Below are 14,478 nucleotides of genomic sequence, written 5' to 3'. Positions count from 1 at the left end.
AGAGATATCTCGGCTCGAGCATGAACTGTCCGAGGCTTCCTCTTCTTTGAAGTCGACACTGAATCAAGTGTCGGCTAATGAGTTGAGGGTGGTTCAGGATAAAGCTGAGCTTGAGCTAAGCAAAGCTCGGTATGTCAATGGCCTGGCAGAAGGATGAGAAGAAGAGGTCGATCGAGCTGGAGAAGGCCATGAAAGAGTTGAAGTTGGACAACTCGGCCCTGCAAGCCAATAAGACATCTTTGGAGGACGAGCTCTTCACTCTGGAGAAGAACATTGTTGTCATGCTGGCCGAGACATTTAATCAAACAAATCCTACTAGTATATAACCGTATATAACAATGTTACTATGTTATGAACTAGGTTGCCAAAAATTTTACTATCATTAACAGTATATAACAATTTTTCTTTATCTTCAAATTATGAATTCTTATTGATATAACTTTTAAGATAATTATTGTAAAATTCAACAAATTTATTAAAATATATTAAATGAGAATGTAAAATACTTTTTCATTTTTATTATAAATTATAACATAAATAAGATTATAAGATAATGTAGTGCGTAACATCATGACATATACCAGTTAGGCCTAAATTAGATTTGTTCCAAATTCGACCCAAATCATTGAGGTGCATGAAGAAGTAAAATTAACAAGACATCTTAAACTAAAAATTCCTACAAAATTGTAATCATGTAAATTTGGACAAATATATTCTATTAATCAAGCTTATCAACACAAATTGATATAATATCTTTATACACAATATCCCAATATCATTAAAGGCACTGATTTTATCATAAAATGTTCTTTATTATATTTAGGGATGACAACGCAGGACAGGTCACGCGGGCCTGTCCACAGGCCACTATCAGAAAGCGCAGGGCGGGTTCACTAACTTAGTTTGCTGACTCACTTAGGTTCGTCCCGCATAACCCACAACCCGCACGGACAAACAACAGGGTGGGACGGGTTGGCTCGCTGGCCCACATAAATAAAAAAATAAAATTGTATTCTGCAAAAAAAATAAAAAATCATACCTCACACACCCATTATTGTAGTGTGATCTTTATTTTATTTTATTTTATTTTAAAAAAGTTGAATTTAATGTACTACAAAAACGAATGTTTTATTTTAATCATCTAAAGTAATTAATATTAAGATGGAAGTAGATTTAGTTTTAAGTTAAGTCTTATGTTTAAATTTTATTGAAAAAAATAATAATATAATGAAGAGATTTCAATAAGATAATTAAAAAATTAGTCATCTTCATTAAAATATTTTGTAGCAAAACTTTGATAAGATACTCTTATACATTTACATACATATATAGAAAATTATAGATGCAATTTTTTTTAAAATTATTTTTAAAGCATTCTAACAACCCTTATACTTGAATTCATATATTTTATCTTAGTTGAATGAATTGAAACAGGGATACAATTTTAATTTTCCACTAGTAGGTATAAGTTTTTCTTTATAATTAATGAAATTTAATTTTTGAATTTTTTTATGTAGGCTGACCCGCATGCTCGTGGGTTACCTCTTATGTGAGGCAAGCTAGTGAAATGAGCCCACACTTCTTGCGTGGAGCGAGCCAACCCGACTCGCTTTTTTGCGGGCCAAATGTGGGACCAGCCCGCATTGCCACCCCTAATTATATTACATAATACTTTGATTTTGTTCCCCTATATTCGGGTTTTATGACAAGATACTATCATTATGGCTAAATATTCCTAATTAAAACATGGAAAAACCAATATCAATGGTCTAGGTCCATGACAAATTTATAAATAGACCACCACTCTTAGCCCCTGTTTGGATTGGGGGGTGGCACAGTAGCCGCAAACGGATGTGGGGTGCCACCCCTGTTTGGACCCGGTCATGGTTGAGGGTGTGAGTGAGGGGAAAGTTGGGCCAAATGAGAGAGCATTCAGAAGTGAAGAGAAAGGAGAGGGTGAGGGAGTGAGTGCCAAGTAGGATGAGTGAAATATCATTTGTGCCCTCACTAGATTTTTGGACATATGTGGGCATTGGATGTGAAGCATGCATGCACATCTGTGAAGAGAAGCTTTTCAGCAGCAAGCATATGAGATTTTTGACCATTGTTCAGGAATTCCTGTTTGACCAAGTTCAAAGCTCAATGAATGCATAAGCAAGTTGGTGAGAGGGTGGATGAAAGTGATAAAGAGGTGCAACAATATATATGTGGTTCCCAAGCTCACAAACCTCACAAAGCAGAGGCAATTCGGTTCTTTACATAGAGAGCTTGGAGAGGGTCGTGAGTGCGCTTGGTTCTTCGTTTGTGACCTCTGGTGAGCTGCGTATGAGTTTAGTTTCATTCTTAATCGATTATCATTGAAAATGAACGTATGCCATAATCGATTATGTGGAAAAAAATTGTTGATAATCGGTTATGTCATGAACATAATCGATTATGTAAAAATTTTCGTGAGATAATCGATTATGGTCGTTTTTGCACTGGAAGCATAATCGATTATGTGCTATTTTACACTGGGGTGATAATCGATTATGGTTCTAATCTTCCAGATTTATGATTTTATGTTTTTTGAACTAATTTTTCAATGATTTTTTTTTTTCAGGCATAGTTCGATAAATCTTAGACTTGCATTGTGTTGTGGTTTTGTTCGACTCACTTGAGGTATGTGTTTTTTTTTAAATTGTGTTTGAATGTTTAGTTTTATTTTGAATTTAATTTGTTTAAATTATTTTAAAGTAGTTGTTAATTAGTTTTTAATTTTAGATGTGAATGTTTAGGAAAATTGATTATTTAAGATTGTATATTGTTAATGTAAAAATTTCATGAAATTTGAATATGTTATTTTTGTGACATGAATTGAATTGAATTTATAAATTGAAATTAGAGATCTAAATCTGTTATTTTTTAATATTGTTATTAAAAAATTATAAAAATTGTTGCAGTAATTTAAAAACAGAAAAATCAAATATAAAGAAGATTTTTAACAATTTACAACGTTAATAAATAAATTTATGAATGTGGATAGTAATTTTTTTTTTTTTTAACTTTGAAGCTGTTAATAAATATTTTTTTTATTTAAATTTACAGAATAGATTATATTTTAGAAATTATTATTTTTACAGTGTAAATATAATTTTTAATGTTATTTTTTTAAAACAAATATTGTATTAATTAAAAAAACATAAAAAGATGACCTAATAAATTAGAATTTTTAATAATATGTGTACATAGTTACATAAATTTGTTAATGTTGTTATAATTAAAATAAATATTGTAATAATTAAAAAGAACAGAAAAACATTACATAATAAATTCAATTTTTTAATAATATGTGTAGATAGTTAATATTTTTTTAACATTAAATGCTTTATAAAAAAATCATTTATTTATTTGAAATGATTATTTTTATAGAATGGAAATACAAAAATTTTGAATGATATGTTTATAATTTTTTTTTAATTTTACATAAACATACCATAATGTTATGAAAATATATATAATTTATTTCTCATAATTTACTTAAGTTGTTAATATTATTATTTAAAATTTAAATCAAATATTGTAATAATTAAAAAAAAAACAGAAAAAGGTTACGTAATAAATTAAAATTTTTACTAATAATTTTTTAACATCAAATTGTTTATAAAAAATAGATTTATTTATTTGAAATTATTATTTTTACATAATAGAAATAGAAATTTGGAATGTTAGTACTGTTAACTCATCCCCAGTCAAACTGAAATGTTAACCCAAATTTGGGCGAGGATGCAAGACATGAAATAAAGCATGAGGAACGTTAACATTCGTTTTGACAAACTTGATGAAAGGATGGAGCGGAATGATCAAATGATGAACAAAATGAAGGATACTCTGAATCAGATCTATCGTCATCAAGGCCATTGATTGTCTATTTGCATTATGTTATTGTCATTTATTTTATTTCTATTTTTCATGTTGAACATTATTATTGCTATTTTTATTGTTTTTGTTATTTTTCACCTTGAACATTGAGAAATTGATATTTAACATTAAGCTTCATATTATTTTAAATGCAAGTTCTTTAATATTTGAATTCTATTATGATTAAAGTAAATATTTTGGGTCCATTATCTAAATTGGAAAATGAATAACATTCATTACGTAGCTTTCAATATTTGCGCATGACATGACATCATCCTCTAGTTGCACTGGTTGTGGTGCAGAATCACGTGATACTTTTACCCTTGTTGCTGAGAGCAGAAGTGCGTTCGTTGCTCCTATTTGTGATTGTGGACACTTTGCTGTTTTGAGAACAACAATTGAAAAAAATGTCGGAAAACGATTTTGGGGTTGTCCCAAGTACAAGGTAAATTTAATTCAATTCGGTTTCCTGCAAACTTAACTATTGTTATTTAAATTTTTTAATTGTTGAATGTTATTCTTTTCTTCAAAACAGATTACAAGTGACATTGTTCTAGGCTATAATTTTTCAAATGGTACAATGGAGGCGTTGCCGATGACAAAAATGCAATCACGTTGAAGGTTTCCACAAGAAGGGTTAAAATGTTATTACTGAGGATGTCTTTTCTTTTTCTAATTAACATTATTATGTGTTTTTAAGTTTTGCATAATTTCAAATTAACATGTATTTATCTCTTTCTACATCAAATGTAATAACTTTATATATTTTTGCAACTAATTAATGTTCATGACATCTTTTCTTAAATTATATTAATGTTATTATTAATAGTAATCAAAATCATAATTAATAACAATTATATATTTATATAACATAACATTTATTAAATAATCATTAATAATATTAAAATTATCTACAAACAAAAATTTAACTCATACAATTTTTTTCAATTAATAAAATTAAAAATGAAGAAATCATACTTCATTTCTATATTCTATTTTTTAATTCATTTCAATTTTATATTATTTTTTAAGTTATAATTGAAACTTACAATTATTTTAATTATCAAAATTATGTACAAAATTAATAATCATTTTTTTTTATTTTTTTACACACATGGACAAAAGTATACTTTATTATTATATATAACATAATGTAATAGAAATTAAATAATATAATACTAATTATTTTAATTAACTTAAATATCCTTTAAACTAATGAATATTTCATTTTCCTATTTATTTATATACAAGGGTAAATTTGTAATCTTACAATTTACACTATTTAAAATATATTAAAATACTTTCACAACTATCACATCATTCACACTTTCCAATAAACTTTCTTCACACATCCACTCTAACATCCCCCAATACAAATACCCTCAACTTTCTTCACACTTCCACTCCCCCACACCCTCAACTTTCCACTTACCCACAACCTCTAATCCAAACAAAGCATTAGGGAGTAAACTCAACTCATATTTGACAATAAACTCACTTTATACACTAAATTTCATGCTCTTATTGACTTGAGTGTCATAGTATCTTCTACATGTGGAGCTCTCTCATTCCTTTGGAGCCAATTCACGAAGCTTGCAAGGAGAAGATTTAGTGACGTGTTGTTCCTGTCACTCTCAATCTCCTCCTCTCGGTCCTCTAGGTCTTGGTTTTCTCAGTTTTGGTCTTCTCTATTTTGTAATGTTTAGCATGAGGGGGAGATATGATATCTTCAAAGACACTCTGACGCTAAAGTTAGAATGATGTATTAATGAGTCATAAATGTTATTAAATCTAACTATTATATGTCCCTTAACCCTCTATTTATATTGTTTTGTGATGAACCTTTATTGTTATGTGTCATGTTCAGGCTCAATCCTCTTATTAATCCATGCTTATGACTTGTTTAGCGACCTGATCCATGATTAAGGTCTTTAAGGCCAAAAATATGTATTATATTAAGGTTTTTCCGTTTGGGTACCCCTTTCTAGAGGCCGAGACACTAGACGGTACACTGATCCCTTAAGCTTGAATGTTCAATGAGCATGCAAAGTTGTTTGAAAGAAAAATCCATTTCTTTCGGTATTGTTGACGAGTTGAGATCTTTTCGGTTTACATACACATCCATGTTTCTTCTAATTTGGTCATGGAAAATCCTATCCATCAACCGTTAATAGGTGGTCTCTGCGTTCTTAAGGCTGAAATGCATGACCTTGTAACAATAATTTTCGACTCAGTGTTGAATGTGGTCTTCTCCACATTTAGGCCAAACATCAATATATGGTTGTATCAAGAATAGGCATCTAAGAAGCTCAACATTTTGTGTCACAATGCCTCATCGATAATCCGATCAATGCTCAACAGTTGATAATGTAATTGGAAAAAGATTTATTTATGTTGGTATAATTTGTACACATCCGCCATTGCCAGTTTCATTTTTGTACTAAGACGATATTGGGAAACCATGTAGTATACTAAACTTTTTGGATAAATCTGGCTTGCAATAATTTATTTATCTCTTCTATGGAGGTCATTCTCTTCTCTTCTTTGAGTCAAAGTCTCGTTTGGGTGAGTGATCGTGCTTCTTTGCATACCGACAACTTATGTGAGATTATGCTCTGATGATTTTTCAATATATCGAAAATCAGTCCAAGCGAATAGGTCTTGATTTCTTATAAGGACATATGCTAGCACCTTTGCTTGATCATTCATTAAGTTGCTCCATAGATGGGTGTTCTGATGCTTGATCCTTAGCATGCATTGATTTGTTTCTTCTCTTGGCACCATCCATGGCCACCAACTTGTCGACCTCACTTTACGATTGGGGTTGTCTATCAAGAGTATGTGTTATCTTTAGACTAGCCATGTAACATTTCCTAGTCGTCCTTTGATCAATGTAGATGGTTACAATCTCCTCATGCTCAAAAGGTAATTTCATGTTCAGATGTAGGATGGATACTATTGCACTGAGAGCATTTAGCTATTGCACTAAGGATATTGTACAAGGTGCTCGCATTGAAGATGATATATCAGATCTTGATGTTTTTTTTGTTTTGCCTATCTTCACTAAACTTGGTGTAAAGGTCTACATATCCTCTAGTGTCCATTCTCTCTCTGAAAAATCCCACGATCTGCTCATTATTTGGCTAGATCTTATCTTTCACTCTCTCGATCTGTTGGAATGTCTTCCAATGCAATAAATCGACCGAGTTACCCTGATCCACTAAAGTTTTCATCATTGCGAAGTTTGCCAATTCGTGATGATCATAGGATCATTTTGGTTGAGATTAATTGCTTGGAAGTCATCAATGAAGGTTATAACTAGTATACTCTGCTTCTTAGTAAGTGAGTGGACAAATTGCACGATTTAAAGATGCCTCTTATGTGTCGAAGACGATGCCTCACCCCTACAAATCCTCTCGCGATGGTGTTGATGACCCCTTGAGGTCTCCCTAAAATGGAATGAGATGTGCCCCTCTTATGCTATTATCATTTACATTTATTAACCTCTCTCTTTCACAATCTTGAAAATTTGATTTCTCACTAGTGTTGTAGAAGAAAACGAAGAGAGAAAGCAACCATGGGAAAATTTCTCATTCATTCTGCTCTACAATCAAAAGTTTCTTTGTACTACCCTCAACCATCTTCTCCTCCCTCCAAACCATTCCCCGCTCTCAAGAAAAACAAAATCTCCAAAACCCATCCCACAACCAAACCCTATCTTCAAATTCCCAAATCTTGTAGAAGTCAAGAAAACATTCTATTCCATCACCAATTTCTCCAAAGACCCTCACTTCTCCAACTTTATTTTCCACATCGAGAATAACAGGTTTGTACTTCCCAGGTTCCGATAAATCAAGCTGATTAACCGAATATCAGTAGTTCGACTTCTCGACCAAAGTTAGACACGACTTAACCACATAGTTAGGAAGTAAAATCTAATTAAACACTAAAAACATGATTAAGCAAGTATGGAGCCTGTGTTAATCCTCGCACAGAGAACAACCCACCAAAAAACTATAAATAAGAGGGGATTCCCAAGGTAAAGATAATGACTGTTTTAATCCTGAACTTACAAATCTGAGTATAACTGCGACTAACTTGAGTGTTAGAGTGCATTTGCAAGTATCCCCCCACACCATACAAGAGGAGAGACCGAGATAGAAGATTGAATGACCTGGAGGTTGAAGAGCTTGATAGGGAATATTCAGCCTTGTAACTTGTAAGAACAAGCTTCAACAAGGGTTATTCTCTTCACCCTTTTCTCCATCGTGTTCAACAATGGGTTATTCTTGAAGGGAAGAATGAGGGATGAACATAGAGTGGAATCCTATATATCGATCATGGAAAGTGGGGGAAATTACAAGCAATGTGAGAGGGGTGCAAAAATTAAAAAAAGATGGAGAAAAAATTGCGATTTAGCTGCCAAATTAATTGATTCGATTAATGTTTTGCTTTCCAATAAGGAGAGAAAACTCCATTTTTTTTAGAAACCATTATGTTCCTACCAGAAATGTACTTTGAGGGTATCTCAGTGAGGACTACGTGTTCCTTAGGGAACAAACTTTCAGTTGGTCTTCGATGAAAGATGGATGTCCACTTGAAAAAGACCTCCGATGCGTAAGTCAGTAGGAGCACAAAGATGATAAGTTCTTAACAGTACGCCAATATGAGCATAAAGAAGATAATGATAAGTTCTTAACAGTATGAGAGTTAAGAGTATATAATAGAGTTTAGGTGTCCCTTTAATGAGAGAATTGTACCGGCCAGACCTCAGACATCGGCATCAGACATTAACGTCGGACATCGGTGGTCTGGTCGCGATGTTGAGCCACGTAAGCGGGCCCCCATAAATAGTATGTATTGAAACCTAGATATCAGAAATACTTAAATCTCGGGAGGGTCCATGCATGTGGTATGTATAGTACATTCTAGGCCTAACACAAGCAAGTATTCCTTGAAGGCGCCTAAGCCCACAAGCACTAGGGTTTCCAAGGAAAGCTGCATGCAGGGCACATGAAGAATTAGGGCACCTACAAGACAAATGAGCGCGCAACGTTGGTACCCTGGCGGACATACTATAGTCTTTACACTCCAGAAGAGGAAGGTTCAGCGCCGCTGTTGTGTTAAGATTGCATAATAACGCGTGCAAAATGTCTTCCTAGTAACCCTAATTTCACTTGAATAGAAGTTCTAGTGGGACAGGGAAGTTGACCTAAAACAACCTATAAAAGGGAGTTGAGATCCCTGGTAAATGTACGCCGTTTCTAAGACTGAAACTGTTTTACTCATTCATTGTTCTTTAGCCCAGTATTAACTTGATCATTAGAGTGCAATCAACAGGTAAGACCCCATCTGTTTCAACGGAGCCACTCTCCATCACCTGAAGGGAGCACAAAAATCCCTGAAAGTAGGAGGAGCCACCACCTGCCTCTGAAGTCAACGACGACTGAGTCAACCGGCGAAAATAAGAATCATCACCTATTTATAGGTATTGTTGGGACTCAAACTATTAAAAATTATATTAAATAATTATTATGAGATATAAATAAATTTTATAATAATAACCTATAATTAATATTATAATAACCTATAACGGATTTATAATGGATTTATGATATAATTTATGTGTATTAAATATAATATTGAATAAACTGTTATTATTATGTAAATAGGAGAATATATATACATTCCATTCTCACAACTTTCAATAGTAAATACACAATAGCATAATTTCCTCAAAGGACATAAAAATTCATGATGTTCTAAATTGGAGTTACTTCACTTTCATAATTTCCATTTGGAGTTCCGATTACTTCACCTTCACCTTTTATACTATACACGTGTTATAAATTATCAGCCTTATATACCATAATGGACCACTTCATGTCCCATATCATTATCTAGTTAACGCTATTAAAATAAGTTTAAAAGAAAACATCAAAATGAATTACTTTAAAAAATGTTGAGACTATTTTAAACTTTTTAAAAATCAACAAGAAAGTAATATTCGAACCTTATAATAAAAATAAAAAAGTAATTAAGCCATTAATTAAATAACACATATATACATGAGTAGTAAGTTGCTTACATTATAATTTTAGGTTAAACTTTTGAAAAGAAAGTCCAAAAGTCGTTTAAAAATGACACCCTCCGTCGTGGTCGTTGAAAGCAACCGAACGTAGCGGAAACGCAATTCTTGCTCACTGGATTTTGCTTCCCACTTTCTCCCCATTATCCCTTCTGACATTAGCCACAAGTTTCTAGACACGCTTTTCTTATTTTTTTTCTCTCTCATTGAACAAAATTAACGCGTGGCACATACGAGTGAGTGACTCAAGAGAACTGTAGAAGTATTTATCGTATTCAGTGGACGGGTTCATAGCGCGTGACTCACGCTCTCGTCTTCTAATAAGGAACGAAACCCCAAAATTTCTTAAAACCCAAACTTTTCCTTCTCCGTTCGCGGAAACCCTCACCTATGACCGAGTCAATGCATGCCGTGGAACCGTCGTCAGAGGCGGCGGAGCTGCTGGCCTCCGATCCCTTGTTCGACGAGTTCTCTGCCGAGTTTGGTTCCCTCCCCTTTCTGTCCATGGACTCGCTCTTCAACTCCGACACGCTTCCCTTCGCCTCAGATCTTGAATTCGGCATGGATTTTGATGACAACAATGGGGAGTTCGAAATCACCTTCGACGATCTCGACGACATCTGCATTCCCTCCGACGCCGAGGACTTCCTTCTTACTGACGCATGTAACCCCGACAACACCTCCGTTTTGGGGCCGATTGAGGAATCTTCCGCGAAGAATTCCGATTCTCCGCGTTCTGACGCATCTGTGGTTTCTGGAGATCGGAGCTCCGGCGTTTCAAGGTTTTTCAATTCGCAAGCGTCGGATTCTGTTTCTGAGGGTAATTCGTGCAAAGAAGGTTCGCTTGACGCGGTTGATGTTAGGGTTTCGAACATTCCCTCGCCGGAGTCTGAATTTTGCGACCGGGAGGAGTCTTCTAGTGGACCGGTTTCGTCTCAGGGTTCAGGAAATGCTGGATCGGGTGTGTATGAGGCCATAAACTCGCCCTCGCCTGATTCTGTATCTTTCGAGAGGGACATAACATCGTCTCATGCACATGAAGTTATGGACAAGGGTGTGAAATTGGAGGAAATTTCAGGGTGTGATCTGAAGAGGAAGAAAGAGAGTTGTGAAGGAAGTGCTACCAAGCACAGAAGGTTCTCTTCCTCCTCGGTGGATACTAAGACCGAGAAACAGACTCCGTCTGATGTGAATGCAATTGATGATGATGATGAGAAAAGGAAGGCAAGGTTGATGAGGAATAGGGAAAGTGCACAGCTTTCTAGGCAGAGGAAGAAGCATTATGTGGAGGAGCTTGAGGAGAAAGTGAGATCAATGAATTCCATCATTGCTGATCTGAGTAGCAAGATTTCATACATGGTGGCTGAGAATGCTACACTTAGACAGCAAGTGGGTGCTGGTGTGATGTGTGCTCCTCCACCACCTGCTCCTGGGATTTACCCTCATCCTCCAATGGCACCCATGCCTTATCCTTGGATGCCTTGTGCTCCCTATGTTGTCAAGCCTCAAGGATCTCAGGTTCCTTTGGTACCCATTCCTAGGTTGAAGCCTCAGCAGCATACTTCAGCACCCAAAGGTAAAAAGTCCGAGAGTAAGAAGAGTGAGGGGAAAACTAAGAAGGTTGCTAGTATTAGTTTCTTAGGTTTGTTTTTCTTTATCATGCTTTTTGGTGGGCTTGTTCCTCTTGTGGATTTTAAGTTTGGCGGTTTAGTGGACAATGTTCCTGATACTGGTCTATCTAGCTATGTTAGTGATAGGGTGCATGGTCATGGTGGAGGTAAGGTTTGGTCTGTGAATGGTCCTAGGAATGGGTCTGAAAGAGATGAGGAAGTAGGGTTTTCTAATGAGAGGTTTAGTGTTAAAGACAAAATGAATTACGAGAGAGGCCGGCATTTAGGAGAAGAAAGGGGTGAACGGCAGGGCCCTGATGATTTTGGTCGCCAGGGAAATGCCAGCGAACCTCTTGTTGCTTCTTTGTATGTTCCCAGGAATGATAAGATGGTGAAGATTGATGGAAACTTAATTATCCATTCCATTATGGCTAGTGAAAAAGCTATGGCATCTCAAACTGCAGAGGCAAAGGAGAAGAAAGAAACAGGTTTGGCCATTCCTAAGGATTCGGATTCTGCATTGGCTATTCCTGAAGTTGGAAGACTAAGAGGTCAACATCCACATGTGTATAGGGTTCCTGCGGAACAGAGGAAGGCTCTTGGCTCTGGTTCAACCAAAGCTTTGAAGGACCATATGAAGTCCTCTGCAACTGATGGTAAAATGCAACAGTGGTTCCGTGAAGGTCTTGCAGGTGATTATCCAATATTGTGGATTTCATTGTTAATTTTATTCTGTATAGACTGCTTGATAGGAATTAATATGATACATTACTCCTCTACTAATTTATGTGATGTCTTGGTTATTTTCTAATCTTAATCTGTGAATACTCTAGCACGTTAGGTTTAAGGTTTCTAATTTTGGTGATGATTAATAAGTCTTAAGGATGCTATTGCTATCTTTGCTAACATAACATGTTTTTTGTTTTCGCTGGTCGTCCTTGGTTTCCCCTGATAAGATAAGAAATCATGATGCTGTTTTTTTATTATAAATTTATGATTAAATATTTCTGCAGCAAATTCTGATAACTTCCAAATTGATTAGATGTTTTCTCCTTTTTTTCCTTCGGGGTCTCAAACTAATGTGAAGAGATTGCTTATAAAAATATCCGCCCAGTACTTTTCGCAATTTTGGCTCATCTCTTCATTGTTGTAGTTGTAGAGTAGCTTTTCTTAGGCCATGATTTACACTCATTATATATGGCATCTCTTCTGAATATAAGAGCTGAAAAGAATGTCTTCGAGATGTCCACCTCTCAGTCATGCTTGGACAGTTTTTTGCTGGTCGTCTAAACTATGCCAAAATAAAGAAACTGTTGACCTATTTTGTTTCTTCCTGACAATTGAAAGTATGCTGAGTTTTCTGGTTTTCTGATACAGGGCCAATGTTAAGTTCTGGCATGTGCACTGAAGTTTTCCAGTTTGATGTTTCTCCTAGTCCTGGAGCTATAGTTCCTGCGACATCAGTTGCCAATTTGTCAACCGAAAAGCGTCAGAATGCTACCTCGGTCAAAAAGACCAGGAATAGAAGAACCCTTCATGGGCTTCCAGATTCTCTTACTGGATCGAGTCTGAACATAACAGAAGAACATGTAAAAAACTTGCAGAAAGACCACCTCCATGGTAATGAATCTTCTATGGTGGTTTCAGTCCTTGTTGATCCCAAAGAGGCTGGTGATGGTGATGTTGATGTCGATGGCATGATGAGACCAAAGTCACTCTCTCGAATATTCGTGGTTGTGCTAATTGATAGTGTCAAGTATGTCACTTACTCTTGCGGTCTGCCTCGTGCTTCTCCCCATTTGGTGGCTGCATATGTATGAGAATCCATCCTTCCTTCGGTGAAATGTTTTGATAGAGCTGAACCATCTAACCTGAGTTTTAGTTTTGTAACGAAAGTATGTGGGAACTGGGAAGGAAGGAAAGAAACTGGCTCCAGTTTTGTACATAATAACATATTTAAAGTAGCAAGCTTAAAATTGTAGCTGAGAATACAGAGCTGGGCTTCAATGGGGGTTGTTGACCAAATGTGTAAGGTTGAGACCTTTCTTAGAAACTTAATAATATATGCCCACCTTTTAATTTATGAGCGGATCCCATGTCATGCATGACTGAATTTATAGTTCAAAGTGTGTGTTTGAGACATTGCTTGTAAACTCGATTTTGGATAATGATAATTTTATAATTTTCTTTTTATGATGATTTTGCAAAATCGTTAATATATATATATATATATATATATATATATATATTTCTTTCACTTATTGGGTGAATTTCGGAATTGTGTTTTTGGTTTCAAGAAAGAAACTACGTTATTATTTGACTAGGCACACGTGTACATACATTTTTTAAACTAAACCTTTAACAGACAATTAGTTTGATGATTAATGATTTTTTAAGATTAAAAAATAAAATAAAAACATGTAATTTAAGTGATAATGTGGGTATTATATATATATATATTTATTTTTACTATTATTATTATATATATATATATATATATTAAATATAAATTTATGTGTATATTTGTGTGTATGAAAAATATGTTATTGAATTTCAAGATATTTGATATTTGAGTAAGAAAAGAGATAAAATAAGAGAAAAAAAATTAAAAAATTGTTTTACACGCAAAACTATTTTCTAATAACTATTTTAAATAGGAGAATCAATCTCTCCTGACACTTAAGTGATCACAAGTAAAAACAATTAACTTATCAGTCACCTAAAAAAAATATAAATAAAAAATAATTTAAAACTGTTAAAAAGTTAAAAAACTGCTTATTTAATAAAAAAATTTTATAAATAGAAAAATAATTTAAAACCGTTAAAATGAAGATATAAAAGTATAAATATCATTAAATGCTCAATTTAACAGAAGAATAA

At 34.3% G+C, this 14,478-nt stretch overlaps 1 protein-coding gene across 1 annotated transcript; it reads left to right on the top strand.

Annotated features, from left to right (window-relative positions):
• The first annotated feature begins 9,999 nt into the window (after positions 1-9,999).
• On the top strand, positions 10,000-13,681 carry LOC137813902 (bZIP transcription factor 17). The gene is made up of 2 exons (XM_068616365.2): positions 10,000-12,290; positions 12,976-13,681. Exons 1-2 carry the CDS (start codon positions 10,379-10,381, stop codon positions 13,416-13,418), a joined length of 2,355 nt encoding a protein of 784 aa, XP_068472466.1. The 5' UTR covers positions 10,000-10,378; the 3' UTR covers positions 13,419-13,681.
• The last annotated feature ends 797 nt before the right edge of the window (positions 13,682-14,478 follow it).

Source organism: Phaseolus vulgaris, chromosome 1 (genome assembly GCF_051622355.1).
Source record: "Phaseolus vulgaris cultivar YP4 chromosome 1, ASM5162235v1, whole genome shotgun sequence".
NCBI classification, from domain to species: Eukaryota; Viridiplantae; Streptophyta; class Magnoliopsida; order Fabales; family Fabaceae; genus Phaseolus; species Phaseolus vulgaris.
The sequence above is the reverse complement of the archived record's forward strand: the minus strand, read 5'-3'. Positions and strand labels throughout refer to the sequence as shown.